At 40.3% G+C, this 23,863-nt stretch overlaps 1 protein-coding gene across 2 annotated transcripts in view; it reads left to right on the top strand.

The window, feature by feature from the left end:
• LOC110084772 (tyrosine 3-monooxygenase) overlaps positions 1-21,905 on the top strand; it is a 30,317-nt gene extending 8,412 nt beyond the window's left edge. For both annotated transcript variants that reach the window (XM_073000016.2, XM_078376212.1), the window contains 8 exons: positions 1,031-1,081; positions 2,280-2,425; positions 7,467-7,602; positions 10,352-10,421; positions 10,947-11,003; positions 12,265-12,360; positions 17,318-17,451; positions 19,790-21,905. In XM_073000016.2, coding sequence (XP_072856117.2) covers positions 1,031-1,081; positions 2,280-2,425; positions 7,467-7,602; positions 10,352-10,421; positions 10,947-11,003; positions 12,265-12,360; positions 17,318-17,451; positions 19,790-19,937 — 838 coding nt within the window. In that variant the 3' untranslated portion in view covers positions 19,938-21,905. The remainder of the gene's footprint in view (positions 1-1,030; positions 1,082-2,279; positions 2,426-7,466; positions 7,603-10,351; positions 10,422-10,946; positions 11,004-12,264; positions 12,361-17,317; positions 17,452-19,789) is intronic.
• The last annotated feature ends 1,958 nt before the right edge of the window (positions 21,906-23,863 follow it).

The raw sequence follows: 23,863 nt of genomic DNA, 5'->3' as shown, positions 1-23,863 counted from the left end.
AAAAAGTATTCCCTTTCCCAGCACCTTTCCCCCCAATTAAAACAAGATGTGCACTCTTCATGCATCTTGTTTACAGTGGGGTCTCGACTTACAAACTTAATCCGAATTGGAAGGAAGTTTGTAAGTCGAAAAGTTTGTAAGTCGAATCAGCATTTCCCATAGGAATACACTGAAAACCATTTAATCTGTTCCGGCTGTTTTTGGTTCTTAGGTTGAGGGGCATTTCCCATAGGAACTAATGCAAAGCCGGTTCCTACCACTAGGGGCAGAATTTTTTTTTTTTCCTTTTAACCTAAATGACTTAGGTTTTTAAAAAAGGAAAGAAAAGAGGGAGAGAAGGAGGGAACAGACACCTTTTCAACAGAACATCCTGAAAAGCACATTTTCAGCCAAGACAAGCACCTTCTGGGAAAAACCAAGTACCTTTCAGAGAACAGATCACCTTGAAAAGCACCTTTTCAATCAAGACAAGCCAATACAAGCACCTTTTGGGGAAAAGGGGGGCAGCAAAGGAGGGAGGGAACACCTTTTAAAAATTCAAAAATCAAAAATTAAAAAAGTGCCAAAAAATAAAAATACAGTCTGTACCGCACTGTACTAGGCAACACCAGCAATACCAGGCAGTACCAGGCAGTCTGAAGACTGTCTCCAAATCCACTCTCAAAACGCTGGGAAGCGCGAGGAAGCAGATAAGCACCCTCTTCACTGGCCAACGGTTAACTGAAAGTTCGAATTTCATGCTTTCCCCACCTCAAACACATTTTTTTTGTTTGTAACTCGAATCTAAGTGTGCAAGTCGAGTCAATATTTTTCTATCAGAGTGGTTTGTAAGTCGAAATGTTTGTAACTCGAGCCGTTTGTAAGTCGAGGGTTGACTGTACAAGCATGGTTGTTAGGCTCCCAGAAGTTTCTTTGGTAACACTGTTCTATATGTAAAATTTTTAGGGGGTTTTAAACACTCTTCCTTGGTATCTGCTCCATCTGAGGCATGCAAATGAATTCTAACCAAATATCCTGTTCTCTTCTACAGTGGGGATCCCTTACCAAGAGTTGAGTATACTCCCCAAGAAATTGCTACATGGTAAGGTCACCATTTTGCATCGTAAAGGGAAACTCAGTGTCTAAAATGCCTTCTCTTATCTCTCTATGTTGATAATGCCCTATATTGGGGTAAACAGAGTGTGGCCTTCCAGAGGTTGTTGGACTCCAACTTCCAGTATTCCTCATCAGTGGCTATGCAATAAATAGAAACAAATGCAATAAATAAAAACAAATAAAAACGAGCAGGCTGGTTTGGGCTAAACAGGGTCTCTTAAGATCAGGTAGAGATCTGCTATGTCATGTGGTTTGGCCTTTGCTTCTACATGGCATATGCATCTCAAGCACTACTATTGGGTCTGTCTTCTTTAAAATAAGCTGTAAAGAAAAGGAAAAAGTCCGCTTCATGTCTCCTCTGACTTATGGGAGGAAGACTTCATTCAAAAAAAAAAAATCAAAGATGCAACACATCAGCACTGTTCTAACTGTTTAAAAACCAAAAACAACAAAATACTTCCTCCCTCTGCTCCATGAAGGAGGAGTAGAAGAAAGTTTTTAATTTCCCAGTTTCCCAATTAAGTGGTTAAGCTGTCTGTTTAAGACACTAATGATACTGAGAAATTGAAAGCAGCTGAGTAATTAAAAGCAGGAACCTTGTTTCTTCATAGCAATCACACATTCTGGAAACAACCCAAAATGTGGCAATTCTACCCACACTTTAAAAACAATAGCCCCTGACAGGGACTCAAGAAGGTGCAGGTAGGAATGTTTTGGGGGCAGGCTGGTTCACTCTGACAAATACATTGTCTGATCAGCAGCAAAAGGAGTGAACCAGCCCACCTCACAGTGGACCAATCAGTGTGCTAAATACTCATGTCCTCTCCTTTAAAGATTATTTCATTTGCTACATAGGATTCATAAAAAAATGGCACAGAAGTTCCAAATTTCCTATTAAAATTCATCTTAAAAACCCCTTTAAATAAAACGGTTTTTCAATGTAACTTTTGAAGGTATTTATATTTTGCTCATTATACCTCTAATTTTATAATCACATACTAATTATATCACTCATTATTACTAAAAAGAAACAGTGTTACTTCCACAGTGAAGCAAGGTCAATGGGATTCTGGGAACTGATATGCAAAACATCTTATGGAGGGTCAAACTGTGTAAGCTGATTGTGTTTTTAAAACGCTGCTCTTACTGGAGTTAATTGTCCGGCTAATGATGGTTGTTTTCAGGAGAGAAGTCTATGAAAAGCTGAGCAGCCTGTACCCCACTCATGCCTGCAAGCAATATTTAGATGCCTTCCATGAGCTAGAAAAATATTGTGGTTATCAAGCAGACTCCATCCCTCAGCTGCATGAGGTTTCTGCATTTTTGTCAGGTAAACTGCTGTATTACTCTCTCTGCAGTACAAGTACCATCATCTAGTACCCTAGTTTGGACCTGACACAGCTCCACTCTGGAGCATCCTAGGAATTTAAAGGAGTTGGTCCTTTGTCAGGAAAAAAGGCATGTAAAAATTCACATGGATTTTCATGCATAAGAAAATGTGCCTGCCTTTGTTTAAAATATGCTTAAAATATATACTTTTTTGTACTCAGTTTTTCTATCGTGTGCAATTCTGAACAGATAACTGCCTTGCAAAATTCAGAGGAAAGCAATTACCAAGATACCTGGTTTACATATCAAATTAAGCCAGCTGTATTAAACGGGAAACTAAACAAAATCCTCCCAGAATCCCTAAACTGAGGCCTAATTAATGAATCCATGGCTGAACTGAGTTCTGAACTAGCAACCTCCCGAACATCTCCGCTAAAAGTTCCTCACCCCTCTCTCTGTTGCTTAGGATAATTCATTATGCAAGTTCTACTGACCTGCAGTGAGTTTTCCAAACAGCATTCTCTCTTAGGACCAAACTGTATGTTACAGAGAGTACTTCATTAGAAGAGGGAAATTCACTATGTTCTAAAAGAAGTCTGATTGTCGCAATCAGAGCTTTCACATCTCTCATAATTTTCACATTAGCTTGCTTTGTTTTGCAATTGGTCAATAGGAGGTGAAAGGATGCAGCTCAGTGTATGGTCTTAAAGCAATTTCTTCCCAGTTTCATGAAATGTAGAAGGAATTAGGTACAGAATTTTAAAGCCCAGCTGTGAATCAAACCAAGGGAAGGTCACAATTCCATCATCACCATCAACAACATCAACCCTGTGAAAAGTTTCTGTGTGTGCTACCTAAATGCAAACATGTAGCTTCATTTTTGTACAAGTAGCAAATGAGGAACAGAGAAAAAAAGAGAGTAGGGTATGTATTCTGGAATGCATATATATTTTATAGTGAATTCATTTAATTTCTAGCCATGAAAAATGACATCCAAAGAGTAACAGTTTTATGTTGCAGCCATACTTTGAGAGATCTTAGTGCCATAGGTTTCTTTAAGGCAGCCAGCCATGCCTTTACTTTCAACTCCCTTTGGGTTTCCAGAAGATATTTAGCAACCTGTCCAAGCTGGCTTTGTCTCAATTCCAGTTCTTTATTGAAACCCCTTTTTTTTCCAAACGATGAGCAATAAACTGCAATTACATTTCTCTGAATTGCTTCTCCTCTCTCCCACATGATAAACATAAACACACAAAGCCTTTGGGACATCACTGTTTAGGAATATAATATTATTTCACTTTTAAACATGAATGAAATAAACTTTTGCAAGGAGTTATATATGAAGAGTTGTTAACCTGAGAAGGCTGTAGAGTACATTTAGCAAAGGGAGAAGGGCCATATAGTTAGGCCTTACATGGAGAAGTGTACAGATCTAAAAGGAAAAGCCTTGGCTAAAACAATAGTTCTAGGTTTAGAACAAAACTAAGATCATGGCCACTGGTCCCATCACCTCCTGGGAAATAAAAGGGGAAGATGTGGAGGCAGTGACAGATTTTACTTTCTTGGGCTCCATGATCATTGCAGATGGTGACAGCAGCCACAAAATTAAAAGACACCTGCTTCTTGGGAGGAAAGCAATGACAAACCTAGACAACATCTTAAAAAGTAGAGGCATCACCTTGCTGACAAAGGTCTGCATAGTCAAAGCAATGGTTTTTCCAGTAATGATGTATGGAAGTGAGAGCTGGACCATAAAGAAGGCCGACCGCCGAAGAATTTATGCTTTTGAATTGTGGTGCTGGAGGAGACTGTTGTGAGTCCCCTGGACTGCAGAGAACAAACCTATCCATTTTGAAGGGAATCAAGCCTGAGTGCTCCCTGGAAGGACAGATCCTGAAACTGAGGCTCCAATAATTTGGCCATCTCATGAGAAGAGAAGACTCCCTGGAAAAGACCCTGATGTTGGGAAAGTATGACGGCGAGAGGAGAAGGGGACGACAGAGGATGAGATGGTTGGACAGTGTCATTGAAGATACCAACATGCATTTGACTCAACTCCGGGAGGCAGTGGAAGACAGGAGGGCCTGGCATGCTGTGGTCCATAGGGTCATGAAGAGCTGAACACAATGACTAAAAAGAAAAAGAACATTAGTGTATATAACATCTGATGTCAGAATTCAATTTCTTCTTCTATGCACAGAGTCATGGAAGCTGTCATGGCTAATCAATGAGATGTGGTTTGCATGTTGGTCACATGCCTCATCATTAAGTTGAGCATCCAGCACCTTGTCAATTAGCTACAATTATCCATAATGGCTTCCTTGATTTCACCTCAATGAACAGAAAAATGATATTGTTAATATTGAAATGCTAGGGAATACCTCAATCCAAATGGAAACTGCAGCCAAGAAATCAGAATAAGACTGAAACTCAGAATGGCAGCAATGAACAAATTAGAAAAGTTCATCAAGTGTAAGAATGTGTCACTGGAGATAAAGACCCAAATCATCCATACTATCGTATTTCTAGTCACCATGTATGGGCGTGAAAGCTGGACAGTAAAAAAAAGCTGACAGAAAAAGAAATGATTCATTTGAAATGTGGTGATGGAGATATTTTCTGATACCCTGAAAGACAAATAAGTGTGTCCTCGATCAAATCAACTCTGAATTATTAAATGTTGAAATTGAAGCAAAAATGTTGAAACTGAAGCTGTCCTACTTTGGGCATAATGCTAGGAAAGGTTGAAGGCAGCAGGAAAAGAGGAAGACCAAATATGAGTTGGACTGACTTCCTAAAGGAAAGTACATGCTTTAGTTTGCAAGAGCAGGGCTGTTGAAGGCAGCTTGTGCATTCGTAGGGTTATGGATGATTTGTCGGCACATAAAGGACAACATCGAAATGCTTTCATGTCAGGATAGCATGCATGAAAATTAAATGGGGGCAAAATGGCAGGAATGCTTTAGAGGTTGCATTCAGTTTTGATTGATAGTAGTGCCTGATTGACTGACTGAATCATTCATTCATTCATTCATTCATTCATTCATTCATTCATTCATTCATTCATTCATTCATTCACTGGTTACATATACTCCACTCCTCCTTAGGTAATAATGGACTGTTCAAATAAAGTCTCTGTCCTGTACAGAGACAGTGGGCATCTCCAGCAGTTCTGGGTGCAAATCCTCCCAACCTCAACTATTATGAGTTACATTCTCCAGCTGCACAGCATGCTGGTGTAATCCAGCAGAAGGAAGAAACATGCACCACCTGCAGTAGCCCAGAAATTGATTTTTTTACTTAAATAAGTTTCATGTAGCTTGGTTACATTAATACTATATGCACAGTTTGTGGCCATACCTTACATATTCCACCCTCCACATGATTGCACCCCACTGTATAACACCAATGCAATTATTAAATTTGCGGATGATACGACAGTGGTGGGGCTCATAAATAAGAACAATGAGTCTGCTTATAGAAAGGAAGTACAAAGGTTGATACTTTGGTGTAAAGAAAATCATCTCACACTTAACATCAAAAAAACTAAAGAACTCATAATTGATTTTAGGAGGAAGAGATATGTACATTTACCACTGTACATAAATGGTGAGGAAGTGGAGAGAGTTGGTAGTTTTAAATTTCTGGGTACTTACATCTCAGAGGACCTCTCATGGACTATAAATGCCAACATGCTAATGAAGAAGGCACAGAAGAGGCTGTATTTCCTGAGAATGCTCGGCAAGTTAAATTTATCTCAGCATTTGCTTCTGTCATACTATCGTAGCACCATTGAGAGTGTCCTAACCTATGGCATTCTGGCATGGTTTGGGAGTAGCTCTGTAGCGGACAAAAAAGCTCTACAGAGAACCATTAAAATTGCTCAGAATATCATCGGGCTCCAGCTACCAACCCTGGATGACATCTTCACATCCCGCTGTCTAAGGAAATCACATAGCATCCTGAGAGACTCTTCCCATCCTGCTTATAACTTTTTTGAACTGTTACCATCTGGCAGAAGATATAGAACAATTAAGACTCGGACCACACGTTTTCTCAATAGTTTTTATCCCAGAGCTATAATTGCAATTAATAATGAGCTTAAAGACCACCAGTAGTGAATAATTAGTTGGACTGTGTAACTTGGCCTGCGGTGTAGATGTTTGTATTTTTAGTGGGGGACTTTTAGTGGGTGGGGAGTGTTTGGGAATTTTATGTGTGTGCATGTGTCTGGTCTCTGGGTGTCTGTGAATTTCGTTGTATGTGTATATACTTACAATGACAATAAATTATTATTATTATTATTATTATTATTATCCTTGTGGAATAAGAAAGCCATCTGCTCACACAAGCACATTTTGGGATTTTGATCACAACCTATGCTTTCCTGAGCTCTTCTGTCACACTTAATACCACATAGGGAAGCAACTAGTGACAAGTAATGAGTTACTTGCAGTTAATTCATCTTTGCAACAACAAAAGGATAACTGAGTTATGCTATGATGTAATTAAATGACAGATAATTTCATTTCTTTTCAGGGTAACTGTTCCTGGTTTCAATGGTTTTTCACCTGGCTTTATTGACTAGCTTTCTTCTACACTACAGCTCAAGGGCTTGTAGCATTCTGGTGTGTGAGTGTGTCTAAAAAAATACCTAAAAGTAACTATTCCAGTTACTTCTAGTAACAAGGAAAGAGGTACCATTCATAAATAGTAACCATAATCACAGTTACATCAAACACCTGTGAACTTGAATGGTAACTATTCATCCCATAAAATATTTTTCCAAACTCTTCTTTTTAAAATATGTGGATATTTTTTAAAGCTATTCAAAAAACATCATAATTTCATGCCTCACTTGGAATTTTTTAATACTGTAATCCTATAGAAGGGTGGATGCCCCAGTTTGAGAACCACTGATTCGAGACAGTGTAGAAAGCTACACTCTCTCTCTCTCTCTCTCTCTCTCTCTCTCTCTCTTGTTTATGTGTGTTCTGTTCCTTCCTTACCACATGTGACTCCTCTGCTTATTTTTCTTCCAGAAAGGACAGGCTTTACACTGAGGCCAGCTGCAGGGCTTCTCTCCGCTCGGGATTTCCTGGCTGGCTTCGCCTTCCGTGTCTTCCAAAGTACACAGTACATCAGGCACTCATCATCCCCCATGCATTCCCCAGAACCGTGAGTAGGACAATCACTCACTCGTTCTCAGAAAAGTTTGAGAAAGAAAGATTTGGGGGATTGTATCTCCCAGAATATCCCTGATACCATGGGCCTCAGATCACGTGGTTTATGGGATTCAAAGTGACCTGACAAGCTAAGGTGGATATCAAGGTATAAAACTGCAACCTGAAGAATCAGTGAGAACTCTTGGCAGAATGTTAGATTTTGAGGCTTAAAAACTTCTAGCTTTATAGTGGAAACCTATAGAGCACATTTAGCTTCATGTCTCTCCATAGGAGACCACCCCTTTATTTCTGAGTTCTCCTTAACTGGCACTTACTGTCTCAATAACTTACTCGGAGACACTGGTAAGAGAAAGAATAAAAAGTTCCATTTACTCATAGTTCTGAATAGATTAAAAATAACATACTGTAGAAAATGATTGTAGAAATGATTGTAGAAAAATAATGACTGGTTACAGGAGCAGAACTTAACCGATTCATAGTCTGCTTACTGACTACATATCAGTAGTAGACCATTGACTCTGACTGACTACATAACTCAGTCTAACTAACCACTGACAGAAAAAAAGAGTGGGAAAAGAAGACTTAAGTAGAGAGGTGTGGCTCTCTTTAAAATCTGAGACAGAGAGGGAACAATTGATTGATTGATTGATTGATTGATTGATTGATTGATTGATTGATTGATTGATTGATTGATTGTCATTCCACCCTAGAAAGGTCTCTCCCAGACAACATCTCTTAAAGGCAGCCTACAAAAGTTGCAATAATTCCAGCAAAAACCAGTGGCTATGCTGGCTGAAGCATTCTGTGGTCTGTTGTCCGAAAGTGCAACATAACCAAATTGTAGTTGCTATCAGATCATGAAATTGCCATAAGGAGAATGAGCATAAGCTATTGGCCATGCCGGCCTGAAGATTGTGCGACTTGTAGTTTTAAAAGTATTATCTGTAAGTTCTGGTTTTCACACCATGACCCATAAGGGCAGTTGTACCTCTGTAGGCTGGATTGGTGCTTCACAGAATGTAGCATTTCAGTTCTGCCAGGACTGGGGCCTGAGGCAAATAACTCAGGCATTTTAGAATTCTTTGTGATTCTCATAGGGTTTGGCACGAGTTCAATTTTGACTGTCAGTCTCAATCACTTAGGATACATTTACACATAACAGCCTTCTCTGGCCACACTGTAAGTTCTTGGATCTTTCATATTTTGGGCCTGTATTTTATTACAGTCAGCTTGTTTTCGAAGCTTGGCATCGGAATCAAAGATCAGCAATTCAAATTGCCAAATAACTGTTTGTTTAAAAAGTTGCGTCCGTTTATATGAGACTCAAACTACATATGTGGTGCTCTGTGATAATTTCCCCTCTCCTTTCTTTTATTTCTTTTGTTAATTCCAGTCAGGCTGCAAACTCCAGTCCACTAGATAACTGTAAATTATGTCTTCACTTTTCTCTCATCACAGTTTGGCACATAACCCTCAGCCTAATTCACACCTTGATTAAAATACAGAGACAAGATTTAGATTTTAATTTGCATTTGGTTTGATCTACTGAGTTGCTGAGAATGGTCTACTCTTTCTCATAGTGGAGTTTTTGAGCCACTTGTAGATAGATTTGAAGATTTAGAGCTAAGATAAATAGGGAGAGTGTTTCTTCCTGAGCTGGAAGATAATTGTGGAAGTGCCGGCCTTCTCTTGAAGGGAAAGAGTTCACCTCCTGGAAATGGGTAATTATAAAACAGCAAAGGAACAGCTCCAAAGAGTTAGCAGCAGGAGGGAAAGTTTGTCCCAGCAGGAGAATGTAAAGAAGGATGTGAAAAGCGAAAAGCACTGGCCAGTTCCTTAGTTGGTGTATAACTTTATCTAGTTGAAGTGCATAACAGTAGTCAATCCAGTGGAGTGATTTATAGGACCTTCTTCTTCCAGTTAGGATTGTATCTATTTGGTGAAGTTGTTCAGTGATCATTGAAATTTGGGTTCTCCTGCTGTTCAATCAGGGGGTTATCAGAGCTTAGAAAAGTTCCATTTTTGGACTAAAATTCCCAGAATTCCCTAAGTAGCATGGTCAATAATCATGGGAGAGATTCTGAGAACCGTAGTAAAAGGGCGGAAAAAAAGGTAAGTAATTTTCCCAAGTTGTGAAGATTATAGCATCCCAAATTTGCCACAGCAACAACCTTTATGTTGTCCACGATCTGGGGAGAAAGCAATTACCTGTTCTCTTATCTGATGTTTTTCTCTTGTCTTTTTTACTCATCCCATGGCATAATAATGAGTAGAACAACAGAATGGCATAAAACATCTGGCGGAGAACAGTAGGTAAGAGGGCAGAAGGAAAGGATGGTCAAGAGAAGCCATGGAATAGTAAGGAAAGGATCAAATGTACTTTCTCGGAGTTGTGATCTGGCCATCGAGTCTTGTCAAGGAAAAACAAGACACCCATTTTGCATCACAAAAAAGGAGCCTTGGGGCACAGTGTTTAAACTGCAGTACTGCAGCCAAAACTCTGCTCACAATGCAGGTTCAATCCCAGGTAGCTGGCTTGAGGTTCACTCAGCTTTCCATCCTTCCCAGGTTGATAAACTGAGTATCCACTTGCTGATGAGATGTGTGTGTTTGTATGTATGTGAATGTGTAGCCTGCATAATTAAAATTATAAACACACCCAGAAAGCGCTTTAAGTACTATGAGATGGTATATAAGCATGACACTTTTTTCATGTTTTAAATACGATTTTGTTTTCACAGGGATTGTTGCCACGAATTGCTGGGTCATGTACCTATGCTAGCTGATAAAGAATTTGCCCTGTTCTCACAGGTAATATTCTTAGCACTGTAACAGAAGGAAGGGGGAACAGCTTCAGGAGAGATCTCATGTTCTATATGCCGGAAACATCTGCTCCAGTCTCTAGAATTAGTACCCTACATGATCTAATCAATTGAATGGGCTAGATGGCTCAGAGGAATCCAGAACTACACAGATCTTTATTCTTAACCAAAAGACCATACAGTCTCACAGATGAGCTCAATAAATAGGGGGCCATCAATTCCTATTAGGCCAAGAACCTTCAAATTTTGAGGCCATATACCAGTTGCTGGCAGTGACAGCACAAAGGGTATATCCTTCTCATACCCTGCTGGTGGATTCCTGCCAATCTGGCTGTATCATATTAGAAACAGTATGCTGGATTAAATGGACACACACTATACGTAAATTAGTAAGAGTGTTCTTGTATTCTTACATGCTTGTGTCTGTCTTGACCAGATGCCATTTTCAGGGGGGCTTTTGAGGAATGGAAGTGTGGTTCGTACATTTTAATATAAACGGGTCTGTTTGATTTAGGATATTGGGCTGGCTTCTCTTGGAGCATCTGATCTGGATATAGAAAAACTATCAGCAGTGAGTATGCATCTCATATTATTGGGCAGATACCATCTGTATTCCACAATGCATTCCATACAATGCAATATTGCTACACTGTATTAGCAAGATGAAGACATAAAGCCAAACACAAGTCTAGTGCAAAACCTGGCAATGTTACATGTTTGGAATATAACTCCCAGTATCTCCCAGCTAGGCTGGCCATACTAACTGTGGTTAGTTGGACAACTCCATTTGCGCAATAGGAATGATATAGTCAGTGGCAGATTGCTACTGATTAAATTTCTTGATTTTTGAGATGTGCACATCTAGTGTATAATGAGATGAAACATTGAAAAAAGAAGTCTTTAATCAGTGGTGATCTTCCTCTGATGATAATATCAGTACTGTGGAACACACATAACAGGATTTTAGCCTGGGAGTTGTAGTTCAAGAAAGAACCATTTCCAAGCTCTGGCCCAAGAACTGAAAAAGAAGGGCACTGCAGGAAGGGGCAGATAAGCTCCCCACTCTGATCCATGCACTTGTAATCTCGAGATTAGACTACTGTAATGCACTCTATGTGGGGCTGCCCTTGATATTGATGTGGAAAGGACAAATGGTCCAGAACATGGCCTCCAGACTATTAACTGAGGTGAAAAAATATCATATTTCCCCTTACTCTGGCAGCCTTACACTGGTTGCCCATTCGTTTCCGCATTGACGTCAAGGTATTAATGCTTACATATAAAGTCCTAAACAGTTTAGAACCTCGATACCACCTGCTCCCAACTAGCTCTACTCATGTCACTCAATCTAGCCAGGCTGGGTGGCCGAGGGGCTAGATTCCCAAGAGAGGCCCGGAAGGAGAGAACTAGAAACTGGGCCTTCTCAGCAGTGGCCCTTTGCCTCTGGAACATCTTGCTCCCTGAGATTCGCCTGGCACCCTCGCTGGGAGCTTTCAAGAACAAGCTGAAAACTTGGTTCTTCAAGCAGGCCTTTCCCTCTTCCATCACTTAGTTATCTGTGTTTTCCCATCTTGGATTCTGCTCATCTCTCTTTTGTTCTGATATTGTCTGTTTTAATTCTTGGTTTTATATTGCTCAGACTGTAAGCTGCCCAGAGTAGATTCATTTAGAATCTAGTTGGGTGGGGTAAAAGCTGAACAAACGAACGAACGAACGAACGAACGAATGAATGATAGACAATCAGGGTGCAGGTACATGGTGGAGGACACCGTTTCTCCCATGGAGCTTTCCAAATCTATTCAATTTCATTTTGTGTTTTATGGTTCTCTCAGCTCTACTGGTTTACTGTTGAGTTTGGCCTCTGCAAACAAAATGGAGCTATCAAAGCCTATGGAGCAGGTCTTCTTTCTTCCTATGGAGAGCTGATGGTAAGTTGTAATAGTACTGATGTTTTTATGATGCGTGGAATTTTCAAGGGGTTCGATCTTTTGAAGATGTTTATATCACCAGCATTATATTAACTTACAAGCTGCAAACACTGCAGGACAGCAGTAAGCCTGACATCCATATGGTTCATTTTGAAATAACACCATTTATTATTTATTTATTTATTTGACTTATATCCCGCCCATCTGATAAGTCTATATCACTCTGAGCGGCTAACAACAACAACATATATACAATTATAATAACATAAATCGAAAATATCAATTAACAAAACATAACATAAATCATAAATAATAGATAGATCACACCATGTGTGATGTTTCTAACTAAAACTGAGAAAGACACTTCCTTAAGGACCAAGCATGATGATGATGATGGGATCTCAGGCTATTGAAATCTTTACTGGGTGTTTTTCATCCTGATTCTTATAAATTTAGTCCAAGTTGCAGTCAAACTAGATGTTAAGGGTAGAAATGTTCATAGATGTGTTTCTGGACTACAGTTCCCAGAATTCCTAAGGCAGTACGGCCAGTGACTAGGCCAGCTGTCAGGGTCCTAAAAACTGTAGGTCAACAGAGTCTTTATCCCAGGGTAACAAAATTTAGATGGTACCAAAATGTGGTGATGAATTTACCAGTGAATATCTGGAAAATAAATGGCAACACCTCCTGGTTCTAGTCACTCTCCTGTCTTTGAAATCATATACTTTATTTTAAGGAGAAACCACATCATCCTTCTCCTTTTTCTTTGGTGTGGATTATGCCCATGCCTCAGAGTGGTGGTAGGGGGGGGGTAGAAGATGCTGCCACTTGCCCAGTGTGCCAAAATTGTTACTGATGCCTAGAGAATGTGTCATAGTATCCCCCCCTCCACAAAAAACCTCCACATGTCTCCAGTTATGGGTCTTTATATTCCTTCCATTAACCTATATTTTATCTCACAGCCAGATCTCCTGATAGAAATGTAGCCAAGTAATTAGATTTGCAAATTAATTCCATGTTTACCCTCCAGTGACCAAAAACACAACAAAGTATGTTAAATTCAAGATACAAAGACAGGAGAAATCACGTGTCAGGTAGAGCTGACCCTTTGAAGCAATGGAATGTATGGAGGAACTAAGTCACAAAATCTTCACTGATTCAATGGGCCCAATCCGGCTGCAATCTACCATGCTAAAGAAGAAGTTTTCGGCCATTGTCTGGTCTGATCTCCAGTGTTCAGACAGTTCTTTGCATTGATAGTATATCTCTAATTATTTATATCAAGATGCTATGCAAATGAATGTGTTGGATCCAGACATAAGACACATCTAGTTAAAGCACTAAGACTTGAATTACTCATTAGTTCAGTAGTGAGCAGGTAACTCTGGAATTGCAGGTGTTCATAATGCTCCTCATGGCCAACATCCCCACAAGGAGGGTCCATATATGCAGGTAGTTGGATCAGTGCATATAAGCAATTGAAGAGCAAATCTTTTGTACAATTAATGACATTGGCTGAAATCCTGTTGTACTGTTACTCAAATGGTGCAACTTTCTGTAGATATTACCTATTGTATATTGAGCTCCACAACTCATTGTGGAACAGATAATGCCTACAGAGATTTCTTAACTTACTGGAATGTGCAACAGGATTTCAGCCTCCAAATTATCAATTCAAGACCAAGCTATTCTCTAATACTTTGCATTACAACAGTGATAGCTTGCAACAATGTGCTGTTGCAGGAAAATCTATGTATCTTCTAACTACTGAGAGGATTGCAGCTAAGTTCGGAGGGAACAGGGATGCCTTAGAAGGGTGGCAGATGATGTTATGGTCCCTGCCAGCCAGAAAGTGTTGGGGCTTTGACCCTGTGAGTACTGGCTCCATTACACCAGTGCTTATGTTGCACTGATTCAGTGGGTTGATTCTAACAGGTCTTATGTTTACTTAGTAGATCTGCTTTAATCAGTCTTACTCTGAGGCAAGGATGGCTAACCTATAACCCTCTGGATGTTGTTAGACTACAGATTTCATCAGCCTCAGCCAACATAGATGACAGTGAAGGATGATTAAGAAAATGAAATTAATTGACATCTGTAGAGTCAAAATTTTCCCAGTTCCATTCAGTAACTGAGTCTGGATCTGAGTCAGTATGTTTTCACACAGAAGGAAAATCCTTGTAATGAATGCCCAAGATTTATTGTGCACACACTGCAGGTCATTGTTGTGTAAATACAATGCAGGGGGACATTACAATGATGTAACCTGAAAGTTTCTGTGGTGTTCTTCATTGTGTGTAAGTCATGTGAGACACTGCAAACAAAAAGGAAACCTGTGGAAACTTGTTAACTAGCAGCTCTTCCTTGTTGCCATTTATGTCATTGTACCTCTGTTGGATTCTAGCCATTAAATACAGTGGTGCCTCGCTTAACGGCGATAATCCGTTCCAGGAAAATCACCGTTAAGCAAAAATATCGTAAAGCGAAAAAAACCCATTGAAACCCATTGAAACCCCTTCGTCGCAATGCAGTTTCATCATAATGCAGGGCAATCATAAAGCGAGGCACGACTGTATTCACTTTAAGGAACAAGTAAGAATCAGTCCTATTTCTTAGCATATGTGGGTCAGAAAGGTCACGTTGGTCTTCAAAATGGGAGATGGGATCTGTACAACAGGGTCTGAGTCCACAGCTAACACATCAGTTTTTGCCTGTTGGCCAACCTTGTGCAGGAATGCAGCTGAGATGCTCAGTTTGGCACTGTAATTTTACTGTACTGTCAGCTGTTCTGCATTATGTGAAATGAATTTTATGTTAACACCCACCCTGGAGTCTAGCCTATATGTACAGTAAAATGAAATGGCCCATACTTTGTGATTGGCAGACCTCAACCTTTGCATGCTTCACTTGTAGAAAAACAAGGCTTCTTGGCTCCTACGGGGTTATATCAGGTCATCTGAACATTTTAAAGCATAAATTCCCAGAGCAAAGAATTAAAGATTCTGCTGGTACAATATGTGCTTGAGATTCTAAAATCTTTCAACGAGTGTTCACAAGGCCTGAAATACAATATTGCTGCTTATTATGACTAATGCATCTGGTTTAGATTTAGAGCATTCTCAGGGGTAAAGTCTGTGTACTACACACAGCTCACTAAGGAGTCAGTATTCAGTCTACATAAAATATGGCTTTTCATATCAGCTTTGGATAGACAGAGTCAAGTTGAGGAATATAAATCTTTACTTATTTCTTCCTTAGGTGTGGGAACAAAAGGGTTTTTTTCTCTTTCTACTAGGCAAAATTACAATTGTTTTTGTGCATTTTCTCCATTTTGCAAGTATTTTTCTCTTCTGGACCAGGCAGAAAAATGGGGGCACCACTAATGCAAATGTATAAACTGCTCGCCCAGGTGCTTTTTGGAGGCCCAGTTTGGGCTTTTTAAAATGTTACAAAATTGGAATCTGTTCAACATAAATTTTTAACCAGAGCACTATGGGTACCAAGATCTACTTCCACTCTGAGATGTCATGCTACTCTGCGGGTACTGGCTTAAGGCAGTGTTCCATATGGCCTCACCGCTGGTCTCACTGGAAAGATGTCCACCCACAACTATATCAAAGCTGGGTTACTCCCCAACCTACCTCCACAGGACGGAGTATGAGGCAGGCCAAGAAGATATCATTAAATGATTATATGATATTGATGTCCAGACTACCATAGCATCTGTAGCTAGCTGCGGTTCCAATAGGATATACAAAGGCTTTCTTGGGGCCCTTTGGAAAGCTGCCCCCATATTTGTCCCTTATTAGCACACATGAGCTGAAACATCTGCTAACTAAATGCAGACTGAACTCACTACACTTGGAAGAGATTCAAGGACACTACATGGACCAACATGGTACAGGCATCATGGTACAGGCAGACATTGCCCAGTTTGTTTGTTTGTTTAGTCATGTCCAACTCTTCATGACACCATGGACCAGAGCATGCCAGGCCCTCCTGTCTTCCACTGCCTCCCAGAGTTGGGTCAAATTCATGTTGGTTGCTTCGATGACACTGTACAACCATCTCATCCTCTGTCGTCCCCTTCTCCTCTTGCCTTCACACTTTCCCAACATCAGGGTCTTTTCCAGGGAGTCTTCTCTTCTCATGAGATGGCCAAAGTACTGGAGCCTCAGCTTCAGGATCTGTCCTTCCAGGGAGCACTCATGGTTGATTGCCTTCAGAATGGATAGGTTTGTTCTCCTTGCAGTCCAGGGGACTCTCAAGAGTCTCCTCCAGCACCACAATTCAAAAGCATCAATTCTTGGGGGGACTCAAGGTTGGGAATGACTGGTCTATAGCTGTCATGCTGCCACTCATATTCTGGCTGTGTAATTCTGAGAATTTTTTAAAAAAGGAAACATTTCCCATCTCTAGGAAAATATATATATATATATAACTTTTGTTTTGTTCTAAAAATCTTCTTAACACTGAATTGGTGTTTTGAGTCTTTGTAATCAGTCAGCCTATCCTGTTGTGCTTGCTGTGTTTGTGTGCTTAGCTTCACAAAGAATAAAGCACCAAATTTTCATGTTTACAGGAATTTTAAGCCACATATATTTTGCAGAATTGAAGAAATCATGACAGGAGAGGGGAAGCCAGCCACTTGGCATCTCAGTCTTGCATGCTTCCAAGATTTCTTGAGTAGGCTGGGCAGTTCTTGAAGTGCTCTCTTGTCATGCCAGGATTTATAGTCTTGACAAAAATCTTGGCAGTGGCAAGATTGCTTCTCATTCCCAATCCCATGCTATGCAGGCTAGGGGATTTGTGGATTTGTAGTTCAAAAATTAGCTATCCTCAACTTTTTGTGATAATAATAAAAATTTGGTGGTGTTGGAACCAGTGCAGACAAGGAGACATCTTTGACTGGCATGTCAATATATTCTTAACACTCTTGATGTTTTCTTTCTAAAAGTATGCATTATCAAACAAACCAGAATACAAACCCTTTGACCCAGATGTGATGGTGATCCAGCCATACCAAGACCAGAACTTTCAGCAGATCTACTTTGTAGCAGAAGATTTTGAAGAAGCAAAGTCTGAGTTTCAGTAAGTGCAATTAAAATGGTCCATATTTTAGCAGATTGAACCCATGGTTAAACCCAGAGGATTTAGTCTTTGGAATGTCTTCAGTGAAATATATTGACTATAGCTGGATGGGAAACTGCACGAAACTGCCATTCCTCATCATATCTGCTACAGAACTTGGAAATATTCTACTTTTGACCTGAAATGCCTATGCTGGATGTGGGACTCAGAGAGATTCTAAGAGGTATAGTGTTACCCCTGTGTACCAACTCGATTCTCACCTTTGTTTGTGAACCAAGAGTAGAGGCAGAGGGAAGAAATAGAATTATGATGAGTTTATTAGGAATTCCTTTATTTGCAGCTACTGTACCCACAGTAGAAAGGATAATCTCAGGCATGGAATGTAAGAGAATTGCAGGAGGCACATCAACCCTACTTTGTTATTTTAAGATGTCCATGGGCAATGGATGCAGCCCTCAATCCAATCCCTTGTGGCCCTCAGCCTATTTTCAAAATTTCTCCGTTATCACTCAGTCCAGACTTCCAGTTAGACAGACAGACAGACAGACAGACAGACAGACAGACAGACAGACAGACAGACAGACAGACAGACAGACAGACAGACAGACAGATAGATATTGGAATAAAGAAGTATATACAAATACAGTATGGTGAAAATAATTGCATTTGCATGTAGCTGTGGTTCCTGATCTGGCAGTCTTAGATATTTATGAATTAAAGTTTCTGTGACAACCTGACCATTGCCTATGTTGGCTATGGCTACTGGGATTTTCAATTCAAAAAAATACCCAAATCCAGATAGGGGAACCTGAGGTACAAAAATGGAAGATGCTGCAGTTGTTTCTGGATGTTGTAGTCTTGCTGTCCTTTAGGCTCCAGAGAGGGTGCTTCCTGAAAAACTGCAATGCAGAGAAAGCATGGCAGCTTTCATTTTTTAACATTACTAATAGGAAGTACAGTCTAGCTGGACAATAGAGAGTACACACTACAACATCCTCTGGTGGGATGCTCAGCCCCAACACAGAAGCAGCGCTAGAGGTGGGAGCACCAGCATGAGAGAGTATTGAAGCTGGCCAGTGAGCATTAGGAGCAGGGGAACTGGCTGCCATATGAGCATATTGATATTCACTGAGAGAAGCCCATTCAGTGCAGCAAGTGATAAAAATTCAGCCCCAGCTGTGGACTGTGAGTGGCATGGACCTGTGGTGTTGACTAGGGTCCATGCAGGTGGATTTCAAGTAGGTTGGGATGGGAGAAGACCAAAGTTGAGTGCCGGCCTACCTGACTGTACAATAGTGTCTGAATTTGACACATGGCAAAATGGCAGATTTCTGTTGGTTACATTTCTGAATAGAGATGGTGCTTCAGTGCAGTTTGGCGGATCTGGCCCACAGGTGTTGTGTAGGCATCCCGGATTCCCTGACCTGCCTCCTCCCACAGACACACACTCAGAGACATTACCTCAGTTTCCCTTTCCCTGCCTCCTCTTCTGACTGGGCACCCACAGAAAGAGGCAAGGTGAGGAATCTAGGGTCCCTGTGCAACACCGGTGGGCCCAATCCACTGAAGCGCTGAAACAAGTAGGCAAGCAAGTTGTTCAACAGCATTGTAAGAATATTTGATTGTATTAGCACAATGGACAGGAACACAATATTGGGTCATTTATTCCCTCAGGAAGCATTTAGTTGTTAATAAGGTCGCCTCGTGCCTGTTTTATAGATAGGATAATTTTTAGCATTTTCTGCCTGCAAAGCCTCCAGTCCAAATCCAGTGTAAAGGTAAAGGAAGGACAGGAACTTTGAAGTTATCCAACCACAGTTAGCAGTACCTGAAAAAGAGCATATTGAGCAGGTTAGAGAAGTCCACTGGACATACTCTTCCTCACCATGATGAGATTATGTATTGTATTCCTTGATATTTAGCTTACGTCATTTCTCGGTTTGTGTATAAACACAGCTTTGTTGCTATTGTGTACCAACAAGTCACCTCCAACCCACGGTGACTCTGAATGAGTGACCTCCAAAATGTTGTATCTTTAGCATCCCTGTCAAGCTCTTGCAAACTCCAGATCATGGCTGTCTTTATTTAAAAATTAGCATATGCAGATTTGGGACAATGTAGTAGCCTGCTTTGTCCTCATCTGCGCAGATGTGTAAAGGGTCACCCTACTATTGCCAAACTTCCTAAGCTATGAAGCTATTTCTCAAAGGTCACAGAGTTCACTTTTTCTATTAAGTTGTCATAAAATTGGGAAATGTCCTCTAAATGCCACTGTCTACACTTTGGAAAAAAAATGGGAACCTGTCTTTCATAATAAAGTTATTATTCTCCTCCACAGGAAATATGCCATGAAGATCAAGAAACCTTTTCCTCTCCATTATGATCCCTTTACCTGCACTGTTGAGGTCCTTGATTCACCACAGAAAATCAAGGAAATCACCAGCCATGTGAAAGAGGAACTGAAAAGCTTTGAGAAGCTTTCTTAAGAGTTTGATGTGATCTTTCACAGATACAAGGTGATAATTAGATAAATGTTATTTAGGGTGTTGAAGCTTGCATGCACAGGTGTTTGTATTCCTTGTTTGTTGATTTCATTTATATTCTGTTTCTCTCCTGATGCAAGAGGCAAAGCAGATCAAAACATGAATTAATAACATTTATGATTAAAAATACAAGTTTATAATGTAGAAAGACAAATACATTATCTTGTTAAAAACAAGCAATAGATCTAGCATGTATATATACTGTGTGGGTGTGCGCAATTATATTTATTTTTCTGAAATGTGACTTTCCAGATTCTGAGAGGTGAGAAACTCCCCAGAATATAGAGACTGACACCTTTCTTAGCAAGAGAGTGTGCCCATTTGTTTTCACACAAGGATTGCCTCACTCCTAGACACATTACGTCATCTTCCAAAGAAGTAGCTGTATTCATCTGTCTTAGCATGTTGACAAAACAAATGCAATAGGGAGAAATAAGCCCCCAAATATTGTAGTGCTTTAAATACCAACAGTTGCATTTCAGCGTGACCTTTTGTGGACCAAAGGCCACTTTCTCAGACCGTGAACGGAAAGTGAACTTTGATCCATAAAAACTCACAGGGGGAAAAACTGATTGTCTCTTAAAGAGCTACAATATTAGGGGGCATACTCTTAAGGACACTGACCTCTGGACTTATTTCAAGGCACACAGTATATATACATGTAGCCTTTCCTCTGTAGACATCCACACTTTATGTGGAGCCAGACGAACATCCACAGTAATACATGATCACATTGGACCCCTCCTTCACACATTATACATTATATGTACATGCAGTTAATAGTGCTTTCCCTTGTATTCCACACAATTCCACAAGTAGGCAAAGACCTTTCTCTTCAGGCAGGCTTTCCTTAGTGGCGGATTATCTAGGATAGTGGTTCCCAACTTCGGGTAACCCTGTTCTTGGACTACCGCTCCTGGAAATCCTGGCCAGCGCAACTTGTGGTGAAGGTTTCTGGGAGTTATAGTCCAAGAACATCTGGGGATCCAAGCTTGGGAACCAGTGGTAGGAGACAATAGAAAATAAACAAGATGGTTTACGTTTTGTTGCTTCTAAATCTGTTTTTAGTCATGGTTTTGCCTAACATTTTAAATGTAATGTTTTAATTCTTCTTTATATTTGAATATTCCATTGCTTTTTGCTTTTAAAATTGTGTTTTTAATGTTGTAAGCTGCCTTGGGTCCTTTTTAAGAAGAAAGTCAGGGTAAAAATATTTTAAATTTTTAAAAAACCACATAGTTTTTTACGCACATTTGTCATGGGCCCTCTGAGGATTTATTTATTTATTTATTTATTTATTTATTTATTTATTTATTTATTTATTTATTTATTTATTTATTTATATCCCGCCCATCTGGTCTGGTTGACAAATCACATCATTTATGTGATTATTTATGCTGTTCCACCCCATTCATTTAATGGGAGAAGGATGATACACACATCTAGTTCTGACTCCACCATTAGAATAGCAAGATGAGAAGCACACTGCATACTAAGTCACGTTTCCCTAAATGCACCTAGTTTGGTTATATAACATCGGTTTCTTTTCTTGGTATTTAGCAACTAGGGTCAAAGATTTTCGGAGAGGCTCCATGTATAAATGACTTTAACAAATTCATTTCAGTTGCATTTTCTGATTTCACTTAGTCCCAAGGACAGTACAGTTCTTGCTCAAGAGGTAGACATTTGCAAACCTTTGGCTCTATAATTGAAGGCTGGAAGGTGGTGCTACCTGTGCACATAGGATGTGGGACATTGCAACCCCTTCGGCTTCTTACTTCGGATTCCCTTTGCTAACATATTCTACAATGGTGTTGTTACAATATCCTGCTGATGATTCTGCTTTGCCCGCAAGATGGCACTGTAAGATTACCATCGATAATCTCAACCTCCTAAATAAAATAAAATAAAGTCCCTTCTTCTGTGCTGGTTTCCTGGTTATGAACAGAAAAGGTTCTGTCTGGGTTACAGAAGCACGAGTGTGGGGAGGAGGAGAGATAATGAAAGGACAGCAAATGGGGAGTAATTTCATTTATTGTAGATTTGCCTTTGGAAAGTATTCAGAAACTTCAGTGGGTCTAAAATGCTGCAGCTAACTTGCTAAATAAAGCTGGTTACAGGGAACATATATAACTCCCCTGTTTCAGCAGCTCCACTGGCTACCTATCTGTTTCCAGGTACAATTCAAAGTGCTGGTTTTCACCTATGAAGCCCTAAACAGCTTGGGTTCAAGCTATCTAAAAGACCATTTCTCCCTCTATGAGCCTGCCTGGGCATAAAGACCACCAAGTGAGATCTTCTCTCAGTCCCACCACCCTCACAGGTGTGTTTGGTGGAACATGGGAGAGGGTCTTCTCCGTCTCTGCTCCAAGACTTTGGAGCTCCTTCCCATGGGAAGCTAGGCTGGCCCCATCTTTGCTGTCCTTCCACATACAGACACCATTTTCTTCCGGCAGGCTTTTTCTTAAGAAGTGGAGCTCTGGGAAGATTGTTGTATTCTGTTGTTTTAAAATGTGTTTTTAGTATTGATTTTATTTACCATTTCAAATATAATACTTGTTTAATTCTTTCATATTTGTATGCTTACTCTTTTTAGCTTTTAAATATTGTCTTTTTAATTATATAAGCCAATGAAGGGACCATGGCACTACAGTGGTGCCCCGCATAGCGACATTAATCCGTTCCCAATTAATCGTCGCTATCCGGAAACATCGCTAAACGGAACTAAAAACCCCATAGGAAAGCATTCAACTTCGTTTAATGCGTTCCTATGGGGCGAAAACTCACTGTTCAGCAAAGATCCTCCATAGCACCGCCATTTTTGCCGCCTCGGTAAGTGAGGCAACTGCGCAAAAATGCTTGCGGCAGCCATTTTGGGCACCGGGCGGCCATTTTGGAACCGCCAATCAGCTGTTTTAAAAACATCGCAATGCCAAGATCGGTAAGCGAAAAGCTTATCGATCATCACAATGCAATTTTTTCCCATTCAAAACATCGCAATGCGATCGCATTAGTGATCGCAAAAAATAGATCGCTATGCGGATTCGTCGTTAAACGGTGTGCTCGTTATGCGAGGCACCACTGTACATGAAACATGCAAGAACACACCTCTAATCAGATCATGCAGAACACAGTTTGGAAAGATAAAACACAGCCGGATTTATACATATATGTACATGTTTCTTGTTTCCTCAAAGAGTTTCTATAAAGTTTCCTTCACTAGGGCTGGTTATCTCATCTTCCAATCTAGATTGGAGGAGCAAAACAGACACAGCAGGGGTCATTCCTTCCACCTGGGTTTTTGTCTCTCTTCCCCTAGGCAAATATGAACAATCCTATGCAAATTGAACTCCAGCACCTTTCCTATACAAACATCATTTCCTATCACCTTGGAAGTCTCCAACCTTGTAACTAACTTGCAAGATAATAAATTGTTTTCCTGTCAATGGACTACAACAATGTACCCATGTATTTCCATAATTGCTGTCTGTTGACCCACCTGTTGACCAACCCTGTTGTAAAATTCCATCCTTCCTGTGCTTCCCACTCAGATAAAGTTTTGGGTTCCTTTGTAACCCCATTCCTTCTGGCAGAAGGCATGGGGTTACAAAGGAATCCAAAATTTTGTCTCTCTTCCCCTAGGCAAATATGAACAATCCTATGCAAATCAAACTCCAGCACCTTTCCTATACAAACATCATTTCCTATCACCTTGGAAGTCTCCAACCTTGTAACCAAGGAAGTTACAAGGTTGATGTAGAACCAATGTGGAAGATCGGAGATAAAGCTGCAGTTAATCCAGCTTGTGAATTGCTACTTCCGCTGGAAGCAGGAGCGAAGGCTCCAATTAAGGTGGGAAGGAATGCACA

This window comes from Pogona vitticeps, chromosome 5, assembly GCF_051106095.1.
Source record: "Pogona vitticeps strain Pit_001003342236 chromosome 5, PviZW2.1, whole genome shotgun sequence".
In the NCBI taxonomy this organism is placed as follows: domain Eukaryota; kingdom Metazoa; phylum Chordata; class Lepidosauria; order Squamata; family Agamidae; genus Pogona; species Pogona vitticeps.
This window is presented reverse-complemented; position numbering and strand designations above follow the sequence as displayed.